Source organism: Rattus rattus, chromosome 8 (genome assembly GCF_011064425.1).
Source record: "Rattus rattus isolate New Zealand chromosome 8, Rrattus_CSIRO_v1, whole genome shotgun sequence".
NCBI lineage: Eukaryota > Metazoa > Chordata > Mammalia > Rodentia > Muridae > Rattus > Rattus rattus.
Window position 1 is genome coordinate 45,150,540 of NC_046161.1, and position 23,254 is coordinate 45,173,793.

General features: G+C 46.4%; 1 protein-coding gene across 4 annotated transcripts in view; it reads right to left on the reverse strand.

The window, feature by feature from the left end:
- The window catches only part of Dixdc1 (DIX domain containing 1), a 69,519-nt gene that overhangs the window by 16,791 nt on the left and 29,474 nt on the right, over nucleotides 1-23,254 (reverse strand). For 3 of the 4 annotated variants that reach the window (XM_032909234.1, XM_032909233.1, XM_032909235.1), the window contains 9 exons: nucleotides 21,922-22,047; nucleotides 18,972-19,203; nucleotides 17,836-17,943; nucleotides 11,407-11,519; nucleotides 9,219-9,367; nucleotides 5,975-6,064; nucleotides 4,646-4,699; nucleotides 2,963-3,013; nucleotides 341-445 (listed from right to left, as the gene is read on the reverse strand). In XM_032909234.1, coding sequence (XP_032765125.1) covers nucleotides 341-445; nucleotides 2,963-3,013; nucleotides 4,646-4,699; nucleotides 5,975-6,064; nucleotides 9,219-9,367; nucleotides 11,407-11,519; nucleotides 17,836-17,943; nucleotides 18,972-19,203; nucleotides 21,922-22,047 — 1,028 coding nt within the window. Of the gene's footprint in view, nucleotides 1-340; nucleotides 446-2,962; nucleotides 3,014-4,645; nucleotides 4,700-5,974; nucleotides 6,065-9,218; nucleotides 9,368-11,406; nucleotides 11,520-14,465; nucleotides 14,911-17,835; nucleotides 17,944-18,971; nucleotides 19,204-21,921; nucleotides 22,048-23,254 lie in introns of those variants that run through there. The other variant, XM_032909237.1, reaches the window with a different exon arrangement.

The following is a 23,254-nucleotide window of genomic DNA, read 5'->3' on the forward strand; positions in this document are numbered from 1 at the left end:
GGTAACCAGATTTAACAGACAGTTACAGTATACAGCACTTGGAGGGTAGGCCTTGACAAAAACATACGCCAGCCCCACGCGTCTTTAACAAAATAAGCAGACTGTACTAACACAATTAGGCCTTAGTGTTCTCCAAGCTGAGTCAAGGACCATCCAGGGTGCTGTAGACTTAGGTGCTGTGGCCTAAGACCAGAAATGAGTCTTATGGGAATAAAAATAACTACAGACATGGAAAGAAGGCACCCCAGGAACAAACTAAGAGAGATTACAAGGGCAGCTCATGCACCATCCCACTTGACTAATGGGTTCTCTGAGGTCAAAGGTCACACATTTAACTCACATTCTGGTTGTGCAGCTCATCCTTATCCATATTTGCCCTCAGCAGCTCTTGCTTGAGCTGAAGAACGGATGTGTCCTGCTGAGTCAACCTCTGCTGCAAGGCATCCTGGGAGAATAAGGACACTATTTGACTCCACCCATCACACAGCCAGATGGTACATGTTACTGACCCCTCCACGGTGTGTGGAGCATTGATTGCACTGGCAAACTGGGAGAAGACAGGAAACAACAAGGGCCTCTCCACAAGGACCTGGGCAAAGATTGTTCCCTCCTCTTCAAGACACCATTATCTATGAGGAGAATCACGCATGGTCCTACTGTGAGAAACTTGGCTTTCCCTCACTCGCCTACATACATGCCTGGCATCACGGGTGTACTATTCAGACAAGGAGTAGCTTCTGAGACAGACAGACCTAGCTTTATATTAAATGCCCATGACTTCCTACTTGGAGGCGCTGTCCTTGAACGTGTGATCTTCCTCCTCCTCCCTCCTAGTTTCCTCGTCTACCTCTTGGGTATATAAATTCTCCACCTGACTCAGAGCCTTTTCCTCCTCTCTCTGTCCAGTCCCCATGTCCTAGAGCAGTAGTTCTCTTTTCTTTTTTTTTTTTTTTTCTTTTCAGAGCTGGGGACCGAACCCAGGGCCTTGTGCTTGCTAGGCAAGCGCTCTACCACTGAGCTAAATCCCCAACCCCTAGAGCAGTGGTTCTCAACCTTCCTAATGCTCTGACACTTTAATAAAGTTCCTCATGTTGTGGTGACAACCAACCATAAAATCACTTTTGTTGCTACTTTATAACCACACTAATGTAAATATCTGATATTTAGGATATCTAATATGCAACCCCTGCAAACCCCAAAGGGGTGATGATCAGGTTGAGGACCACTGCTTTAGGCAGGATAGCCTGGCCTTGAATTCATGATCCTCTTATCTTAGCCTCCAAAATGGTGGGACCACAGGCCCCATAGGAAACCCATTTTAAATTATCCAGCTGACAGGACAGTACATGACAGAGGCAAACTAAGATATGCCCGGCACTGTATCCTGGACATTCCAAGTGCACCAACAGCATGTGTGTTAGTGAGTGACTTAGGGAAAGAGGAGCTGTTACACTCAGTTATCCTAAATGTGTTCAGGGCAATAGCTTCAATTTCCAAAGATTTTATATTTATCTGTGTGCCTGTGTATTTGTGTGAGTGCATGCGTGTGTGTGTGTGTGTGTGTGTATGTATCCTGTGTGTCTGTGTGTATTTGTATGTCTGTGTGTCTGTGTGGTCTCTGCATGTGTCTGTCTGTCTGTCGAGCTCATGCTCTCTGTAAAAGCAGTATACTTTCTCACCCACTGAGCAATGTCTCCGAGCCCAGAGCAATCACTTTCTGAGGTCTTTTAATGTGAAATTATTTGCAATGAATCTTCAAGCCTATCAGAAATTTCTCAAACTTAATCAACCAAAGGGCACATTTCTATTTTGAAATACTTCAGTAGGTTACTAAATATGCTTTGGAAAGTGTTACTTAGTTAGGCTTGGCTAGCCAATGAAGGTATGTGCAAGAAAGAGGGGAACAGTAGAAGCTTTAGATGAAGATTTGGATGTTATGAGTGAATAACATATATTCAAGGTTATTAGCACAAGCATTGTATATACCAGCAAAATAGTTCCCCCAAAGCAGCTAGTCTAAAATACCACCAACAGGAGAATGAGTAAATACATATTTAATTACACACACACACACACACACACACACACACACACACACACACACACACACGACTATTATGGGGGCCAAAGAGATGGCTTAGTCATTAAGTGGACTGGCTGCTCTTCCAAAGGACCTGAGTCCAATTCCCAGCACCCACATGGAGGCTCACAACCATCTGTAACTCCAGTTCCAGGAGACTCAACACCCGCTTCTGTCTCTTTGGTTACCAGACATGCACGTGGTGCAGACATACATGCAGGGAAAACACCCACACACATAAAACAATTATAAAGAAGAACATTATGCAAGTGTAAAGAAACCCTAAAATGGTTTTTACTCCCAAACACACAGCTAAGTAAAGCAGCACAGGGCTCAGCTGTCTTCGAAGTATACTGTTACTCAGGTTGAAAAGCAGGAGAAAGTTAACTAGAATACTGGATAACTGCTACGTTGCCTCAAGCAGGGAAAACAGGTTGTGGTGACAGTGGTAGGTTGGGGGTGGGGTGGGGCAGAACTAGTAGAAGAACTTCCCCGGTGCTTTTAAACCATTTGAATATTATTAACCACTCCAACATGGTTCCTTTTTCTTTTTTCCTAAAAAGGACATTTTTAAAACTGAGAGTGTTTCACAAAGAGCAAATCAAGGTGGCCCAGAGGCAAGTGACAGCACCATGAGTCACAAGTAGGAGACATGAGTCTCAGCAAAACAAAGATATCTTCCTCAGCCTGTCTCGCTACCCACCACAAAGCCCTTTCCATACCCCCAGCACCAAGCCTGTAAAAGAGCCCTAGCAAAATCCCAACAGTCCCAAGGGTGCCTGATGCTCTCAATACTCACTAATAGAGCACATTACCTCACAGAGGCTTACAAAAAATAAACCTAAAAAGACAGAAGGAAAGAATTCAATGTCTTCATTTTACCTTTATCCCCTGTAAGTTTCTGGCTTCTTGTTTGCATTTCAGCAGTTCTTTCTACAAACCAAGCATAGTGAGATCAGATGGTGGCTTCTGAGTTGCTTCATAAGCATTACCTCATTCTGTCAGCAAGAAGACAAAACCCAGTTGGCCAATCCATGAAGATTAACCCATCAGCTGAGGTACAAAGCAGATCCAGTCCTGTAAGCAGTAAAGACTGACCCTCTGTCCTCCGGGTACCCAGTGCTGAGATGCCCAGGCAGGGAGAAGGCACCCCTCCAGCCACACAGGCTTTCCACATGCAGCAATCCTTGTTAAGAGGAGGACGGGATAAGAGCATCTGAACCTCCGTCCAAATCTGTGGTCTGCTTATCTCTTCTGCTGCCCAATACTTTATTTTGATTTTATTTAACTTCAGTAAAGGGTTGGCATACTTCTGATTCTCCAAAAGGCTATTGTCTTTTTTTTTTTTTTTTTTTTTTTTTTTTTTTTTTTTTTTTTTTGACTGAGGCTATTGTTCTTTGTGGTCCAAACAAAAATGAACTTGGCTTTATAATGAGAAATTGAGTAATTGAATTTCCATATATATGGATGCAACTAAAAATAGAGATTTGAGAGAAGCAATGCCTGTTACCGAGACTTGGGTCTCTTCCTCTTGTGTCACATAAAAGATTCATAAGTAGCTGATCTAAAATGGGATTCTTACCCTGGCCTGCAACAGATGGGATCAAACGTTATCAAAAACACAAGTCTAAGTGTGTACACATGCGCACAGGCATTTGTCTGGGGAGACGTGTTCAGTCACAATGCTCTACCACTGACCTAGAAGAACTCCAGAAAATGTTCATAAAAAAGAACCACACTAATATTAGACACTCTCCCCCCTTTTTGAGGCAGGTTCTCATTATGCAATTCTGGTTAGCCTGGAACTCAGTATGTAGACCAGGTTAGACTCTAATTTATGTACCACAATGCCCAGTGTAGAGTCATCTTTTTCTCTCAATTAAAAAAGGGATCTAGAAAAATTTCAAACTTACAGAAAGATATACCCCAAAATAGGATAGATAACTACTATGTAGGTTTAAGATTAAAAAGGTTGTCATGGGCTGGAGAGATGGCTCAGCGGTTAAGAGCACTGACTGCTCTTCCAGAGGTCATGAGTTCAATTCCCAGCAACCACATGGTGGCTCACAACCATCTGTAAAGAGATCTGATGCCCTCTTCTGGTGTGTCTGAAGACAGCTACAGTGTACTTATATATAGGATTTAGCTCAGTGGTAGCTGCTTGCCTAGCAAGCGCAAGGCCCTGTTTCGTCCCCAGCTCTGAAAAAAAAAAAAAAAAGTCAAACATATTTATAAAAAAAAAATAAATAAATAAAATAAAAAGGTTGTCATGAGCGACAAACAGGTCAGATGTGTCTCTCTCCTCCAAAGATAGACATGACACGGATAAGGTTCAGGTAGCCCCTGGCACCGCATGCCTACCCCTCTCTAGAATGTCCCAAAGCTGGCACATTCCGTCCCCACAATTATTTTCTTTTTTTTTTTTTTTTTTTTTTGGTTCTTTTTTTCGGAGCTGGGGACCGAACCCAGGGCCTTGCGCTTCCTAGGCAAGCGCTCTACCACTGAGCTAAATCCCCAACCCCGACAATTATTTTCAAAGGGGAAAATGTACACGTCATATCCTACCTTAAGGTCCTGATTCTCCTCCATACTTTGATCCAGACGGCTTCGGATTATAATCTGAACACAAGACAAGAGACGGCCATGCGTCAGTACTAAAGTTCACTGGCTGTCAGTCAACAAACACTCACTGGGCACCTACCAGACGCCACTCCCATCAGGGGAACACATGCCCTCTTCATACAAGCAAATGCTCCATTGCATGACATAAGACAATACGGATGAAGCTTACGGCAAGTGTCCTGGAAGGAGCCGATGGAATGGGGAAAGAGGAGCTGAAGCTGAGGAGGACAATGGGAGTCAGACCATGAAGGGCCGAGGAAGACAGTGGGGAATTAACACAATGGTATTTACAAGATATTTATGTTTATTATTTGTATGTGTACCTGCGTGTGTGCCCATGGGTATGTGCTTGCTGAGTACAGGAGCCTTGGAGGCCAGAGGCAAAAGATCCCTTAGAGCTGCAGGGAGCCACCTGACATGGGCGCTGGGAATTTAACTCCAGTTAAGTGCTCTTAACTGCCGAGCCATCTTTCCAGCTCCATCAATAAAAAAGTTTATACAGAGGGAAGACAAAATAATCCTTAAATTATTCCTATAATTTCATTGAAAATGGGCAAGCAGAAGTTAGGAGAATCTCGATTCAGGAAAACCCGTCTCGAGGCTGCTGGGATGCTGGATGAATGAGGGCCCAAACTAAGAAAATGGAGACAGTGGATATGAGAGGAGGAGGAGAAAGAACTCAGGGATGGTATTCAGGTTTCTGTTTGGAGCATCCGAGTAAACGAGGAGATATGAGCACAAGCAGGAGACAAAGGGTCAGTGGCTAAGTAGAGGACAGAAACACTTAGCCGAGGACCCACTGCCACTGAGCACCGATGAATGAGAAGCTTTGTCCTGCACACACAGCTCTACAACTCTGTAGAGACCTGAACTGGAAATCCATCTATGAGAAGCAGGTACAGAGTGAGTGAAAACACGGAAGGCAGATGGCACTGCCCAGTCACTGTAAGACTGATGAGGACCAGACAGGAATGCCGAGGAGATCCACATTATGACAAAGAGAAAAGGAAAGTTTCGGGGGAACAGGCCATAACCTGAAGGGCAGTAGGGCCATAGGCTTCTTCGGTCATTACCATATCTCTAGCACCGTGGCCTGGTGTCTGACTCACAGTCAGCACTTTCTGGACGTCTGCTGATTAAAGCAACAGGGAAACCAGGAAGGAGTAACCAAGAATGCAAACAAACTCTAGGCATCAGGAGAGAGGACTTCAAGGAGGTGAGGTCAGGTGTGAGAACAGCCAGGCCTAGTACCCAGCCAGACATGGAGTTTACCAGCTGTTCCTCGGGATTGACTCCTGGTTCACAGAGGGCCACCGGTCTTTCCTGTTCATCCTCCGGGAGAGAGCCATTGAGTAGCAAGGCCTGGATAAACCACAAAGAGAGGAAAAAACTGAATTCCCTGCCACCTGATTCGGTCTAGAGTTAGGCTTGGTAAGTTCACCACAAATACAAATCATCGGATAAAAAAACACGTTTCTGGAGGAAGCCAGCCGATAAATAACCTCTGCCTGTTTCCAATGGCCCTGATGACACACTGCTCCCTCCATAGGCCCCTCCCCCCAAGTTTAAAGAGTCTCATGTGTCCCATAATGGCCTTGAATAGCAGAGGGTGGCTTTGAACCTCTGATCCTCCTGTCTCTACCTCCCATGTGTGGGGATTTCAAGCATCTATGCCTAGTTTACATAGCAATATGATGAGACCTAGAACTCCGTGCGAGCTACAGAGGCATTGTACCGACTAAGTTACATGCCCAACCCCATGGATCGCTTTTATCTCTCTGGATACACGGACCCTCTGCTCTGAGGATCCTAGACTCAGGAGAACTAATAACAAACCTTCCCTTTGGAAGTGTCCAAATGCATTTCAAATTCAAACTGCTCACATATAGTTCTACCAGCTGAAGGGGGATCTAAAAATCATGTGGAATTTTCCTGGCTGAGAGATTACAGTATATTACAATGAACTGTCTGAAATCCATTGAAAAACAGGGTCTGGGGACTATTTGCTTTTTGTTTGTTTGTTTTAATAGTTCTGCATTTCACCCCCTGAGGCAACATGAATAGAAGAAAGAGCTTTACAGAGATGGCCTCATTCATTTCAACACCAGGCTGTTTTTCATTAGGGCATTAGTGAGTAGGAAAGGGGGCAGATATACCCAGAAGCTCAGGAATCTCAGGCTTTGGTACATTGCCTCTCTCAAGAACCCATGCCTAACATTGCATTAACAGTTTGTAATCTCATTCCTTTCCTTCAAAATTTACTTTGAAATTTATTTTTATTATTGATTGATTCTAGGTAAGTCCTCACTATGTAGCCTTGGCTGATCTGGAATTCACTGGCCTCAAACTGAGAGAGATCTATCTGCCTCTGCCTGCACGTAGCATCTTGTTCTGTTACAGTTTATTTTTATTTTTAATGTCTCTGTGTGGATTTCCGCATGTGACTTCAGCGCCCACAGACACCAGAAGAGGGTGTTGGATAGCCTAGAGATAGGTACAGTCACTGCCTGACGTGGGTGCTGGGGCGTGAACTCAGGTTCCATAAGAGCAGTACACGCTCTTCCCAGACAAGCCATCTTTCTGTTGTGTCTCGTCTCCCCTCTCCCTCCCTCCCTCCCTCCCTCCCTCCCTCCCTCCGTGTGTGAGAGTGTGAGTGTGTGTGTGTGTGTGTGTGTGTGTGTGTGTGTGTGTGTGTGTGTGTGTGTGTGTGTTCTCAGTCTTGGCAGTCCATGGCTTTGCCTGTGGGGCCATCTCACCAGAATCTTATTCCTAGAGCAGCTTTCTGATATACTTTAGGACCCTGAATTTAGATCTGCCTGCTCGGGGAGGTATTATGAGATGTTATCAGGTGACTTAAGGGTGGGAAACTGTAACTGTGTTCTCCTTGTCAGAGTTTTGTTTCAACTTGAAAGACAGCTTCAGAGGAAAAATACAACCTGTCTGAATAAATAGAATGCAAATTCATCAGATGTGTTGATGGAGAATGTTTAAAATTCAGTCAATGGTTTCTCTACTAAAGACTGACGATAATGTTTGAGAAAATCAAATGAACTTGGTTTTCCCATGGAATCCTGGGGAGAGGGGTGGGCGAGCAGGCACAGTGCCTCAGGCTGCAGGGAACCGCAGAATCGGAGACGCTGTGAAAGCAGTAAGCCTGGGGGCGACTGCTCAGTAGTCTCTAACGATGGCAGACTAGTAAGTCACAACTCCTCATCGCTGAAGGAGCTGAGGAGTTGGTGGACACTGCGAGCCCTTTTGTGCTCCTCAGTGTCACTGGATCCTCAGCATCACAGAGTGGCAGTGACTTACGACTCCTCCGTTGGGAGGAAAAGTTAGGCCATTGCCTTTCTGTTTGTCAACTTTCTTTCTTTTTTGTTATTTCTGTTTCATCAGTCACTGAATTTCTCGTAATCTAAGGAACACGACTCAAACAGAGCCAAACCGATAGTTATACATGCCTTGCTCAAATAATGCAAATTATTTCAGGGGAGAAAAACCTGGTTAAGTAACTCCACCCCCGGATTCACGGAACACTTCTTATTAAAACAAGAGTAAATCATTAAGTACTTATTACTGGAGTTGCAGAAAGGGATCCAACAGAATGCTTTTTAAACACAGAGCAAGAAGCAGACACCATAAACTTCAGGAATGTTTAGGATGTAAGCCTTCCTCCAATCGGCCTGGGTTCCTGGGGCATACATTATGCAAATCATTTTACAGAAGCACCAATCTCCTTTTTCTTGAGGAACCCTTTGTGTACCCACCCTGTCACTGACTGGGAGCACGCCCTCCACCACCCGCCAGAGCCTCACGCATAATGTGGGCTTTGTTTATGTGTCCATAAATATTTCACAATTCAAAACCGGTGCAGTTCCCAGCACAAACAGAATGGAATATTCCTAGGCAAAGTCAGGGTCATCAGCACACTATCAGGGCTCCTCCAGAGCCAATCGGAAAAGGGACAGAGGGTCGAGGGGGTCACGGTGGGCTCTTATGTCAAGTGGGTCAGCCAGTGTCTGGGGGAGATTTCCCTAGCCGATAGCACAGGTATAGAAACAAACGAAGGGCTGTTTGTCCACGGCAAACCTCTGCTACCACAGCACTGGCCTTGGCATCAGGTGTTGGTGTTAGTAGGCAGCCAAGTCCCTCAGCCAGACACAAATGGAAACCTGGTGGCATTGCTACCTTCTTCCCCGTCTGCTGCAGAATTCCTGGGTGACAGTCTCTGCTAGAAGCTGCAGTTGCAGGTCGGGGAGTGCATAAAAGACACCCACCTACCCAGCGGGAGTCAGTCAGAGCTCCCTGTGGAGCGTCCACAAATCCTAACAGCTGGACAGTAAACAAGGGTCCCAAAGTCCACTTAAAACATTCACGACAGGCACTTTTCACTCTTTGCTACAACTCACACAGCTAAAACCAGGTGTGTGTGGTTTTTTTCCTTTGCAAACGGATACTACCAACTTAAAAGGAATAATTAGCTAGGGCACTGAGAACAAACTGTGAAGGAGAGGGCTACCTGTAGTCCTGAAATCATTTTCTTGGCTTCCTCCATTTCTTTTTCCAAGTGTTCTTGTTGCTCCAACAGCTGTTCTTCCCATGTGGCTTCCAGGTAGGTTCCTGGGCTCCCCGGCCTCCAGTCTCGGGATAATGGAGAGCCTGTCTCGTCTGCAAAACGAAAGGTGGGACCGTAGTTCATGATGAAGAACGATTTCCGGCAGACAGGCAGGCAGAGCGCAGTGTACTTCAGAGGTTCAGGTCACCTGCCTTCTGAACCCGTCTGCACAGACGCACTGGCTCTCCACTAGGTGGGGTTGTGAGGCACAAAGAACTGGTTGTTAACTGAGGTACCCGGCTCAGGAAGGCACTGTAGGAAGCAGCAGGGCTCCTGCCACAGAGACCTGTTACAGCACACAAACCCCCAACTCTGGAATTAACGTCCAGAGTCAGACTTGGCTTCCCCTCATAACCGACTATAATTTTCAAGCCAAATTAACCCTTTCCTCCCCAAACCATTTTTGGTAGTGGTGGGGTTTTTGTTTTTATCAGAGGGGTGAACTAAGACCCTAGCACCCTAACTAAGACAATCCTATTCCTTTCACCCCTTGAGTCATAACTAAGTCCTTTTCACACAACACCGTGTGAGTCAATCCTGAGAAAAATTAGCAAAGCGTGCTCACAAAACTTGAATATCACTCCCCAGTTTATTTCCTGGCCTTTAAGACCTCGTTGAACCCCAGAGAAGGGAGATTCTAAAGGGGTGAGGAGGGAGTGGTTGGGTGGGTAGAGGAGCACCCCCTTAGCAGCAAAGGGGAAGGGTATAGGGTGGGAGATGGGGAAAGGGATGACATTTGAAATGTAAACAAATAAAATTATTAATAATTAAAAAAGAAACAGAAACAAAAAACAAAAAAAGAAGAAAAAACTCAAAAAACCAAAAAGACCTCTTTGCTCCAGCGTCCCTGTCTGCTCTGCACTACTTACAGGCATCACCACTTACATGCACTGTGGAGTAGAGGGGGTGAGCCCTTCAGTGAGCTTATTTACTGCTAAGAAGTGCACAGTAATCATCTGGGTTTAGGATTAAAGATGTTAACGTACACCTTTAGTCCCAACTCTAGGGAGGCAGAGGCAGGCAGATCTCTGTGAGTTCAAGGCCAGACTGGTCTACAAATCCAAGTATAGGACAGCCAGGGCTCTGTTACACAGAGAGATCCTGTCTCAAAAAATAAATAAATAAAAACAAAAACAAACAAAAAAAATTTAATGTAAAGATTAAGGAGTAAAGCACAAAGGACTCAGCAGTATCTAACAGTGCAGGTACTCAATAAATACTGCTCTCCTCCCTCTTCATGGCCTTAAGAGTTTGACTCTGTGGGTGACTCTTGGTCTTTGAGACAGGGTCCCAGGATAGTCCAGGTTGGCTTAGAACTCACTAGTAGACTAGTTGGCCCCAAATTTGTGACCCACCCGTCTCCATCTCCTAGGTGCTGAGAGTGTGACACCCCACCCTACAAGGCTACAACTGGTACAAATGTTCGGCAAGCAGAGAAGACTTTCATTTCAGTTCTTGTTTTGCAGGGTTCAGTTTCATTACAAGTGGGCCTCAACCCAACGCTTGCACTTTGCTTTATCCGAGTTTCTTTTCGTGTTTAAGTAGGGGGAAAAGAAAAAGATACTTGAGGCAGACTCAGAAGTTCAAACAAAGAGAACTCTGTGGTTCTTTTGTAGCTAGCCCTCATACTAAGCCCTGTACTCTGTTGCATGTTCGCTGGCATTTTGGTTCAAACTATGTATTCCTGACTCCAACCTAAGTCAGCGAAGCACCAGAATTATCTTCATGATATGGGCATAATAGAGCTATTTACACAAAAAAGGCTTCTGACTGACAAGGCTTCTGACTGCTCCAATGCCATTTATCTAATTTGTAGGTAGCCAGCTCCGTGAGGCTCCGTGAGGCTGGTGTGAGCTCTTCTGACAGCCTAATACCAGAACTGATGTTCTGTAAGAGGATAACTACATTAATTGGCTCAAAGGCATTAGAGCCCGCTGGAGCTGATGCTCCATTCACGGACAGTGAAGACAGACATGGTCAGGAGGCTTAGTAGTCAGACACACTAAAGACTTCAGGCTTTAAAAAGCTCCCCTGAAACAACCCAGGCAGGCAGGCAGGCGGGCAGGCAGGCAGGCGGGCGGGCGGGCGGTACCTGTTCTGTTCTCTATTCCTTCAGAGGGAATAATCACAAAATCGGCCTTTTCCTCTGACTGGGTTATAATGGATTCGCTCTTTGCACTGTGGATTGGACTGGGTGAAGTCAGACTGTGATCAAACAAAAGAGAAGAGAAGCAATCATTACGAACCGGTATACAGAAGACGGTTTTCACAGCTCATCTCAGAGCTGTATTATTTACACCATGCCTAACATGATTCCTAGCTCACAATTAGAACAAATGAAATAAATGTTGAATGAATAAATTAAAAAAAAAAACTAGTCCTTTCAAGCATTTTTGTTTTTCATGTCATTTAAAGATCTTATTTTTAATTATATGTAATTATATATATGGGTGTGTGTGTGTGTGCAGTGAGTGTGTGTATGTGTGCAGTGGGTGGGGAGTGCAGTAGGGGTGTGCATGTGAATGCAGATGCCTGTAGAAACCAGAACAGTGTTGAGTTCCCTGGACCTGGAGTTTCAGAAGTTGTGAGCAATTCAAGGTGGGCACTGGGAACTGAACCTGGGGCCTCTAGAAGAGCAGGAATCACTCTTTACCACGGAGCCATTTCTCCTACGCCCTAGGGAGTCTTTTCTATAGTAAGACTGCCTTTAAGCATACGTGATTAAATGAGAGTTACCAGAATAGGCAACAAATCGTTTTTTAAGAATCGTGTGTATCCGCCACTATCAGTTCGCAGACCCACACTGACAGGGTGATGCTTGTGCTCCATTACTTTTGGTGCTGGGTCAAAATCATATTTCCAATAATCTGCGTCTCTGACAAGTAACCAGAGATCATCTCTTAGCTAATCCCAAGAGGACCAGTTTGGGAAAGAGACGGCTGGAGTGGATGCGACATCAGGATGGGCAGAAGGGCAGGAATTCATCCACAGGTGAGCAGAATATAAGAAGAGTGCAGACTGGAAAGGCAGCTGACTGGGCAAGAGCACTGACTGCTTTGGCAGAGGACCCAGGTTCAGTTCTTAGCACCAAGATAGTGGCTCAAAACCATCTGTAACTCGAGTTCTAGGGGATGTGACATCCTCTTCTGACCTCACAGGCACCAGGCACATACGTGGTGCGCAGACATAGAATGCAGACAGAACAATCATACATATAAAAATAAACCATTCTTTAAAATAGGAGGAGCAATAGGGCAAAAGGAGAAAACCCTGCTAGTGGCAGCCAAATCGAAGATTACTTGATTAGCTCTAACTGAAGAATTATTATCTTTGCCATAGTTTCCTAGTTTCAAATCATCTTGAGACACCTTTCAATAATTCCTGGTCTGATGTACCTTTGGGAGGAACTGCTGAGATTTTTCCAGGAAGCAGATTTTAAATCTTCCCATGGACAAGACAAGATGGGAGCATGAGGCTAATTATCTCAGGGATCAGGAGTCTGCGGGGCCCTTTCTCCTCACGAGACACTATGAGAACATCAGCTCTAACACAATCTCAGGGGCTGTGGAGACTATGGCTCTGCCCCCTCTTAGGAATTCTTTCCAAATCCATCACCCAGACAACAGTGAAGCGTCTAGGACTCACTGACCCCCTTAATGTGCCCCTGAAGTCTCACAGGCTAATCCTCACAACCACAAGCAGGAGTTAACATTTCCTCTTCCCAGAAACCACAGAAAAATTAAAGACAAGCACAGCGGAAGTAGCCAGACTTCAAACCCCGTGTGTGGACCAGTGTCTCACAGGTCTCCAGAGCTGACCAACTTTAGTGGAGAGGATCTCAATTGGTGCTATGCTCTCTTCTTTCTTAAAAACTAGAAGAAAAAAACTTTAAAGCTTCACACCACTGCAGATCATTGCTTTACCTAAACCCATAGGTGCATAGATCAAACAGGTGAGACAAGTGAGGGGCCGCAAGTAGCTTTCAGAAATGTTAAGTGCTTTCTAGAACTCTCTTTATCTATTTTCACTATGTAGGCAATCTGACCTCCAGCTCAACATGAATTCACAGCCAAAAAGCTGTAAAGGGGCTGTGTTCTTGATAAAAAGGGATTTATGAGTGCCCAGACCCCAGCATTTACCACTTACAAAACTGGGAATCCAGGCGCACAAAGCCCTTGTCAGCTGATCCTCTTCCTCAGCTGACAAGGTGCTAGAAGGATAACAAGCCCCACTGCCTGCATCTGGCTGGACCGCAGGAGGGATGTGCGGGACAAACCAGAGGGAGGGCATAGTGGGGATCTAGGATGCTGAGAAACCGCTTTCCTAAAAGCATAGACGCATGCTCAGTTCCACCTCTCCCCTCCAAGTGAGCTGCCTCCCATATAAGGGCAGAAGGAGGCGGCCGTCTGGATACCCAACCCCACCGGGGGAGTGGCAGAGCAGCCAAAGGAAAACAACATTTCTTTTTCTTGAAATGAGACTGCCAGGGTAAGGCCACGGAGGTAAGACTAGGAAATTAGATGACCAAGATCAAGGACCTCGGAGGGAGGAAAATCCTGAGGCGTGTGTCAGGGCAGCAGCACCTTCCTGGAAAAGGAAGGAGCTTTTAATCTTCAGCCTCAGGTCAGAGAAAAGTATCTTCATGCTAATTAATTGTAAGACTTGGGCTCCTCCCTAACTAGCTTAAAAGTAATATTTGACAAACAAGTAATCTCTATTTACCATCATAATGCTCTGAGAACTATAATAATCTTGTCAGAGAACTGCTGATTACAAATGGGTCCTATATATACATTTCTTAATCTACTATCTCACCAATATTAATTTATTATACCAGCAAACCCCAACAAAGATATTGCTAAATTAGACTTACATCAATTTTTGAAATGGGTAATAGACGAAAAGGAAGAGTCCTGTCGCCCTTCTAAGTGCCTCCATTAGCAGACATACAGGCTTGGTCTGTGTGTGGAGCCTCGAGTCGGCTCCAAATTCCTAAAATCACTCTATTTTGTAGAGCTAATCCCACACCAGCAGCCTGTCCTCACAGAATAGCGCCCCCAATCATCTCTTGTCAGGGGCCAACCAGGACCCCATCCTGGCCCTGCTTCCCCTCATTTCCCCACCTCAAGAACCAAATTGGCTTCAGCTCACCATTTGACTTGTGTCCCTCCCATGGTCCCCTCCTGGCTCTGGCTTCAGGAAGCCTGCTTCCCTGGGTGAGGTAGGAGGCTGAGCGTCACATCACTCCTAAATTCTGGCATATCCCCCCCGCACCGGAGCTCGAAGAACGGTTCCAGAGATCAGCCAGCCAGCGGAACGGTTCGCCCGGGTCTCCGGAGAAAGTAGGAAAGGGAAAAGGTGGGCGTCCTGTCCCGGGGGACCGGGATGCTCCCCAGGGTGAAGCGCGCTGTCCCGGTAGTTCAGACACGGCCGCAGCCGAGCCCCAGCGGAAGCTGCCTCCCATCGCCCGCGGCTGGTCGCTGGCAGCTGCATCTTGGTCCTTGCGGTCGCGCGGCTCCGAGCAAACCCCCGGACAGCCGCATTTTAACCTATCTCCCTCGGGGCAAGAGGCTCCGGTAGCTCCAGCTGAGCGTCGAGTGGAGTCTAGCGTGCGGTGCTCCGGCTCGGCGCCGCCTCCCGATCCCTCCCTGCACCCACCCCACCCCCCGCTCCTCCCCCTCCCAGGCTGTCACACGCGGCCAGGCAGCGCTGGGCTTCGACCCAAGCGCTGCCGACCGCTCTGGGCGGAGAGGTAAGGGTGCTGGCTAAGGCCCGGGCCAGGGGCGCGGTCCGGACCTGGCGGGGCTGAGGGCGATGGAGCCTGGGGAGCGGCGGGGGATGGGCGGCGCGGTGGCAGAACCTGGTGGATCTGATAGTCCTGGTGCCGAGAAGCCCAGCAATGCTGTTCCTCTCTGACCCCTCCCTTCTTAAACCCGCGGTTTCAGGACTGACCTAACCCGGGGATAGGAATCCCAAGCCCTACTCTCCAAGGACTGGGAGATGCTGGCAGGATGGAGATTGGAGCTCTCCCACAACCACCAGCAAACCTACAGAACGCCCCCCAACCCACCCCCCACCCCCGTCTGCAGCTCCCACCTTCCTTCCCCTCTATCAGTTCCTGTGTTGCTTACCCTCACCTCCCTTACCCCCTCCCCCAACTAAAGGATTGTTCTGCTTGGATACAGAGAGAGGGCTGGTGGCCTGTTTTCTGGAGCAACAGGAGGATTGGGCTTTGCCAGGGCATCCTTGAGAAGCAGCCAGGGAAGGTGTTTTGACACCACAAGATGTCTATCTTATATTCACAGCTACACTCCATCCAAAGCTGCAACATCTCCAAGATTCCTGGTTGGGGGGGGGGTGTCACAGAGCCATTAGGTTGTGATGGAAGTGGGCAAATGGCAGAACCTGCTAGAAGCTCTTCTTCCTTGAGGAATCAGTAAAGAAATAGGCAGAGTGCTGGCTCTATACCAAACAGGAAAATACTCTCTTTTGGCACTGCTAAGACTGTTGACCCAGTGCAGCCTTATGTCCAGCGTGAGTCCCTCATGCTGATCTCTCAGCTCCTGCTGCAATCTGAGTCCTGCCTAGAGCAAGGAAGCAGTCACCCCTAGGAGAATCAAACTCTCTTTCCAATTCATAGACACACTCAGGCTTGGGAAAGCCAAAGGCCAGCAGGCATGCAGGAAGCAATAGACCTCATTATACAACAAAACTGCCTTTGATTCTGTACTGACATAGACAGTCACAGCCACAAGCAAAAGAGCAATGGTTTGGAGTCTCATTAAAAGCACACCTACTGCTTCACGGGAGAGCTGCTTTGGGGGCTGGTCAAAATGCCCTCAAGTGGACAGAGATGAACTTTACAGAAAATTATGGGGACGCTACACTGAACACTGAAATGTTTAAAGGTGAATGGTATGTTGTGGATCCATTTCAGAAAGAAAAACTACACCCATTATGTGTAAACATTTTAAAGTGGAGCTGGGCTAGCAGTACGCTAAGATGATAGAAAGAGTCCCACAGGACCTCAATGCATCAGCAGACCATCTGTCAAGCAGGATGAGTGGAAAAAAGCAGGAGAAAGAAAAAAGATAGAAAAAGCACATAAGGCACAACGAGACTTAAATAGATCAGACCATGCTGGATTGGAGGGAAAAGTAGGAGGGAAAAGATCATCAGAGGATACATTAACTACAACTCAGCATCAAAACCAACTTCGCAAGTAGACTGGGGATGTGTTTATAGGGGCACAATCTCCATGAGCCAGGACAATCATCTTTTTCGGCCACTACACTTGGCATTGGTCAGGCTTTTATTACTGCAGAGTGTCCTATTCTGGCCTCTGCACTTGGCTCTATGAGAAGCAGTCGTCCTCTCCACTAGAGTCACAAACACCCATAGCCCACTTAAATGCATACCAATGTGCCCCAATTCTCAGCCCTATAAACGAATGTGGAAATGCTAATGCGTCAGACAGTCGTGCATAATTCCTTTTCTTGCCGGGAGCTTTTTCCAGCCTTTTGTGGCTCTAACTAAAGACTCAGACTCAGCCTGCAGGACAATGCCAGGGAAATGGCTATCATAAACACTAGCAGCTCATACACAAACACTGGGCTAGGCTAGGTTCTGAAGGGCCCAGTCACGCCCCCATGTGGTCAGAGCTAATTACTGTCCCTGGGATACTGCAGTTTCTGTGGGTGGGGAATTCACTAATACTGTATCCCATGCTTCTGTCGACACAGAACCCACAGGTAGTGCTGAGAGCTAGTCCTTGAATGCCAAGCATAAACTGAGGATGGCAAAGGAGGTTAGGTGCTTTTAGCTTGTCAGTACTAGGGGTTGAACGCAGGACCATCTAGCAAGGCAAGCACTCTATTACCAAGTAATACACACATCCAACGGCAGGGAGCTGAAAAGCCATGGGTGGACAGTTAGGAAGTGGATGAACTCCTGAGTGAATGTGTATTACTGACCCAGGCACTGTCATGTCAAGGACCAATGCCTCAGACCCGTGGGAAATTGGCAAAGCCTTCCCCAGCTTGGTCAACTGGTAAAGCCTTCCTCTGGCGTAAATGCAAATGCTGACAGTAGGCAAGTATGAATATTTACTAATGATTGACCAGTGTGTAGAAAAACTAGCAAGTCCTGGATGCTGAATGATGACAGCCTGAGACTGTTCACTTAGAGACCTACAAGACTAACTCATTCTTCCCCTCTATGCTGTACCTAAAAAATACATCAGGGGTTCCAGGCTGCATGTAGTAGGTGGTACCACACCATTAGAGCGTGCGCACCTCACCTGACCCAGCTTTTTGGCATATGTGTGGATCATTTCTTTAGTGTTTGTCCTTTTTTCACTCCCTCACTACCCATCAGGTTTCCAGGCCCAAGCCTAGAGGGATATGGTACACAATCCCACAGATGCCTTCTTGCTTTTGGTCTTGGTACTTGAAGCTTAGAATCCCCCTGAAATGCAGCTTTCTGCCAGACCGTAAAGGTAAGAATGGGAAACCATGGTTACCTGGAGCAGCTGGACTCAGATGGGGACCTTTGCTGGCCTTCGTATTGCTGCACAAGTGCTCGCACACTCCAGTATGGGTTCTCGATCTCCTCATCCACACTGGCATTCCTAGGGGTGAAGGTGTGGGGTGGAGACCAGAAGAGAGGACAGTATTAGTTAGCCCTGCAGTTCAGGTCAGCTCTGCAGAAAATGCAGATGTCCTGCCACTCAGTCTGCAGTGCAGGCAAGAAGATGAAAAAGGGAGCCGGGTAGGCACACAGCTGTCATTCCAGCACTGGGAGGCAGAGGCAGGAGGATCAGAAGTTTGAGACCAGCCTGGGCTGCACAGCAAGATCCTGTCTATAATCAATCAATCAATCAATCAATCAATCAATCAATCTCTCTTTCACACACACACACACACACACACACAGAGGAATAAATATAGAAGGTAAACAATTAAAAATATTGACCTTTTTCTATGTCATTTAAAACCTAGGAGCGAAGGCATTGTCTGTGATACCGTGGGATCATGTTCTCCTTTAACAACTATACAACCCTCAAAGCACTTCCTACCATGAAGTTCCAAGGCAGTCTGGCCTTGTGGATACAATCCCAGGATACAACCTCCCCAAGATGGACTACATATCTCCCAGTGAAGAAAACACACTGTGCCAATCACATATATTTAAGTTTTCAGGATGAGAGCAAATTTCCACTCGTGGTTCCTTAGGTTCTGCTAGCTGCAAAATAAACAGCTGAGAAAAGAAGGCTTAGCCCGGCTTGCTGCTGTGAGCCTGTAATCCTATCTATTCTTGAAGTTAAACAGCAGGAGCCTGACTGGACCACAGGCTGATTTCGAGGCCAGACTGAATAACTTAACAGAACCCTGTCTCAAAATAAGGCATAAGAAGGCCAAGGATCTGACATAAAAGCAGAGGTCTTGCTCCGCATGTAGACGGGCTCTAGGTTCACTACCCTGTATCATCAGAGAAAGCCGCGCTTTCCTCACTAAGATCTCCCTCCCAAACCTCCAGTCGCTTATCTTCACTGCACTGTGGGGCTGTTCAGTTGGTATTTCCATCTACTCACGCTGTGATCATCTAAGCAAAGAAACGCCAGAGCGAGGAGCCAGTTCCCCTTCCCCAGACTTTTACCTCTGTCTGTATCTGAAGACATCCCGTCCTGACCGGGACATGTCATGGCACACATCAGCCAGAGCAGCCGCTGCCCCTTGGGCCACAGCGGTGGCACAGTGTGGTTGATGACTCTGCACAGAGGTTCTGGAGTCTCGCCCCTGGCTCACCGTCCTGCTAGAGCCAGGTTTAAAATGAGCTGCCAAGGCAAGGACCAGCCTCATGATAGACTTCAGGTTTCCTTCCACAATATCTGCAGGATAAGAGAGATCAACAGGTGCTGAGAGGGAGGCAGGGTAGATGCATTTAGTATCTATCGCTGGTACTATGGTCAACCAGGCAGGCAGTCTCCATAGCATAAAGCCATGTTCAGTGAGGGACACAGAAGGTTTAAAAGCAAGTACGGTGAAGTATCACAATAAAATGGTTAGATCAGAGAGGCACAGGGGGTCTCCAGGAGTTCGTGGGGAGTTACCGTCGAGGTATCAAGGATGTATTACTAGAGGAAGCGAGTCCTCAATTGGGGCTGTCTGGGGGTCATGCTTTAGTAGCTAGTAGGAGAAGAATAAGAACAGTCCAGGAAAAGGTACATACAGAGCTCCAGAGATCAGTGTAATAGGGTGATATCATCTGTTAGGAGAGCTATGGGCTACGTGCGGCTGCTAAGCACTTAAATGCTACTACTCGGAACTGAAATGTGCTCTAAGTAAGTACTATAATTAGATATACAGTAAATATCTTACACACACACACACACACACACACACACACACACACACACACAGGAATGCTAAAGATCTCGGACAGTATAAAGAAGATAGAATGTGGGGCTGGAGAGATGGCTCAGTGGTTACGAGTACTGGGTACTCTTTCCAGAGGACCCAGGTTTGATTCCCAGCACCCACATCTGTAACGGATGTTCACAACCATCTGTAACTCTAGTCATAAGGGATCTGATGCCCCTCTGGCCTCTGAGAGCACTAGCACACACACAGTACACTGACATATATGCAGGCAACATTCCTATACACATAAAAATAAAGAAAATAAAATGTAAAGTATCTCAGTATTAACTTCATGGTAAAGTGATGGGCATAGTGGGCTAAATAAAATATATTATTAAAATTACTTCCAGTCCTTGTTATTTATAATGAGGCTTTGGAAACCTTTTAAGTACTTATATGACATGTGTTCTATGCCTATGGTCCAGCACTACGCTGGAGAAAGGGAGAGAGTTGGGTGTGGTGCGAGCCCCAGAGCTCACAGCGGAAGTGAAAGCCAAGAAAAGGGAGGGATGAAAGGGTGGGTCCTTTGGGACCAGGGAAGCTATAGGAAAGGTGCTGGAACTTTCCCCAAGTGACTTCCAGATGCACATGGGTAGGGAGCCCATGGTACCTGCTCTTGGATCACCCAGCTGTGGGTACGGAAAGCTGAAGGGAGAGGAAACCGAGGCAGCAGGACTAATTAGGAAAAGACAATGAGGCCCTGAATGGAGTCTTCCCTTAAAATAGCCCACTTTACTGGGCCAGATCCCCAAGCCCACTGCACATGGGGACTGGGTTAAAGCTATCACTGCTTGATGCCCTAGAAAAAAGAGGAAAGAACACACACACACACACACACACACACACACACACACACACACACACACACACACGAGGGAACACACGTTCTGAGAAGTGCTGGTTAAAGTTAATACAAGGAGAGGAAGGCATTCCATTGCTTGGCTTTATAGCCTTTCAGATGGACAAAGCACACAGGATTATTTGATGTCCTCTAGCAGATGCTCTTAATGGTCACTGTTTGCTCACCTGAGTGACTTCAAACACACACCAATAACACAACATGAAAGGGCTTCCTCCCGCCCTCATGCTCAACAAACCAACCTACAGACAACAGACCCAGGAGCTGGTGCTGAACAGAAGCAGATCTAGTCAGTTCTAGAAAAAGCATCAAAAGAAGGAGGCCTCTGCTTTCTGAGGGTCCCAGCCTGTGTGCTGCCCTACAGCACGGGCAAAGGGTTGCACCACTAGAGAAGAACACAGAAATAAAGGCTGCAGGGCTCTTTTTGTCTGCATGGAATGGTCTCACAGGGAAAAAGGAAGCTAAAAAATAATTTCTTTTTAAGTTAAATGTAGCACATACCTCTAATCCCAGAATGTAAAACAACAGAGGCAGGAGAAACACCTACTTTGCGGAAAGCCTAAGATACAGCAAATTCCAGGCCAGCCAGGGCTACACAGTGAGACCCTCACTGTGTCTTGAAAAAAATATATATATATATATGATAGACTATATATGTACACACACACACACACACACACACACACACACACACACACACACACACACACTCTGAGGCTGGGAGGTATCAGAGCTGTGTCTGAGTTGATCCAGTGTTGACTAACATTCACAAAGCTCTGGGTTCAGTCTCCAGCACTAGCTGAGTGATGGTGTAGTTTGTAATCTGAGCACTGAGGAGGCAGAAGCTGGAGGGTCAGAAGTTCAAGGTCATCCTTGTTTCTTCTAGGAAACTGAATGGAAAAAGCATAAGTTATGGTGGTTTGTAATTGTACTTCATCATAAAAACCAAAGAACTCAAAAAAAAAAAGAAAGAAAGAAAGAAAGAAAGAAAGAAAAACTGCAATCTGTCTTCATCCTTGATCATTTAAACGAGACATTCCAAAATTAATACCTCAATTTTGTCATTTATTCTTATACCATTAATATTCCCACACACATTCAAGCAGACCTATATTCAACTCAAATTAGTGGAGAGCTTTCCCCTCTAGCCAGCTCTCTGCAGCACTGGGATCTCAGCACTCCATCACTGTCTCCATGGAAAAAATGATAATACCGTGCACCGAATCCTATTCCAGTCTGTTCAGCGCTGCTGGTCAGGGCCACGTGGCCAAGGGAGCGCTCCACCTAGAAGCTGAGTGTTTCTTCCCCAGATGAGGTGCTAACTAACCTTTAGCCGAAGTCTGGTGCATACGAATCTTTTTGGAAGCCACAAACTGTAGGACCCTCTCCACATTGTTCTTCATCTCTTGTTGGTTACTGGGACTCAACTGTACTCCGCTCAGTTTTTCTCCTGCTGTTAGGAGAAGAAAAACAACAACAACGACAACACCTAAGATCAGAAGGAAGAACATCGTCACGGTCTCATAGCAGCCAGGCTGGGGATGCAAACACTAAAATTCTCTATTAATAAATGAGTGAGTGAAGTCCCAGTGTGTGCTCCAGGGGAAGTGGTTGGAGAACAGAAAAATGAAAGCCTTTCAGAGCACTTCAGTCTTTCAAATGGAAGCCCATAGTGAGGTTATCTGTGCACATTGATTAATAAAATAAATATTCATTGTGTGCCAAACACTGTTGTGGCCATGACAGAAAGCAGGAAGGTAAACAGAGTCTCTTCACTCCCCATTTATACACGAAAGGTAAACAAGTCAATGTTTAATATAATGTTGGGGAAGAATAAAGCCTGAGAAAAAAATAGCGACCAGGACCTTTCTGTTAATATGGTGTTGCAGAGTCTGAGTAAGATGTGCTTATATTTAAGAAGGGCACGTGCCAGGCTGAAGACCCATACAGGTGAACCCCAAAATGGGATGAGTTCAGACTCTCTGAGAGGCAGAAAGACAATATGCTCTTTAGGCAGGAAGTGCACACCTATGACTTCAGCAGTAGGGTGGCTTAGGCAAAAGCATCAGGAAGATTCAGGTTAATCAAAGTCAGCCATGGCTACATAGTAAGTTCTGGGCCAGCCTGGGCTACATGCGACTCTATCTCAAAAGAAAAAAAAGACCAAATGTGACTAGAGTGGAGTTATCAGAGTCAAGACCCAAGAAAGGCCCTGTAGATAAGCAAGGTGGGTCACTCAGGGCTCTGTGGACCACAGGAACAACCCTGAGTTTTTATTCTAAGGGGATGGGAAGCCACTGGGACTTCCACACAGGTCAGTGACACTATCTAGTGTGTGATAGTGACTGTGTATGGATATGGCTCATAAAGGGAATGAAACAGAGACACAATTGGGAACAACCGTCAAAACAGTCAAAGCGAGAGATAAAGGTGGTTGGGGTTTAGGTGGGAGAGGGTGCTGGCCGGAAGTCAGGTGCTGAGTATATTTTGAATACAAAGCTGACAGCACATGTTAAGACCTGACTGTGATACCGGAGGGGAGGAGAATCCCGGGGAATGCCGTCTACATGCTGTGCTTGACAAGTCCGAGAACGGTAACACCGAGGCGCTCCTGGACAAAGACAGAATGTGCAGGTGGGCAGTGAGGCTAAGGAAGTAAG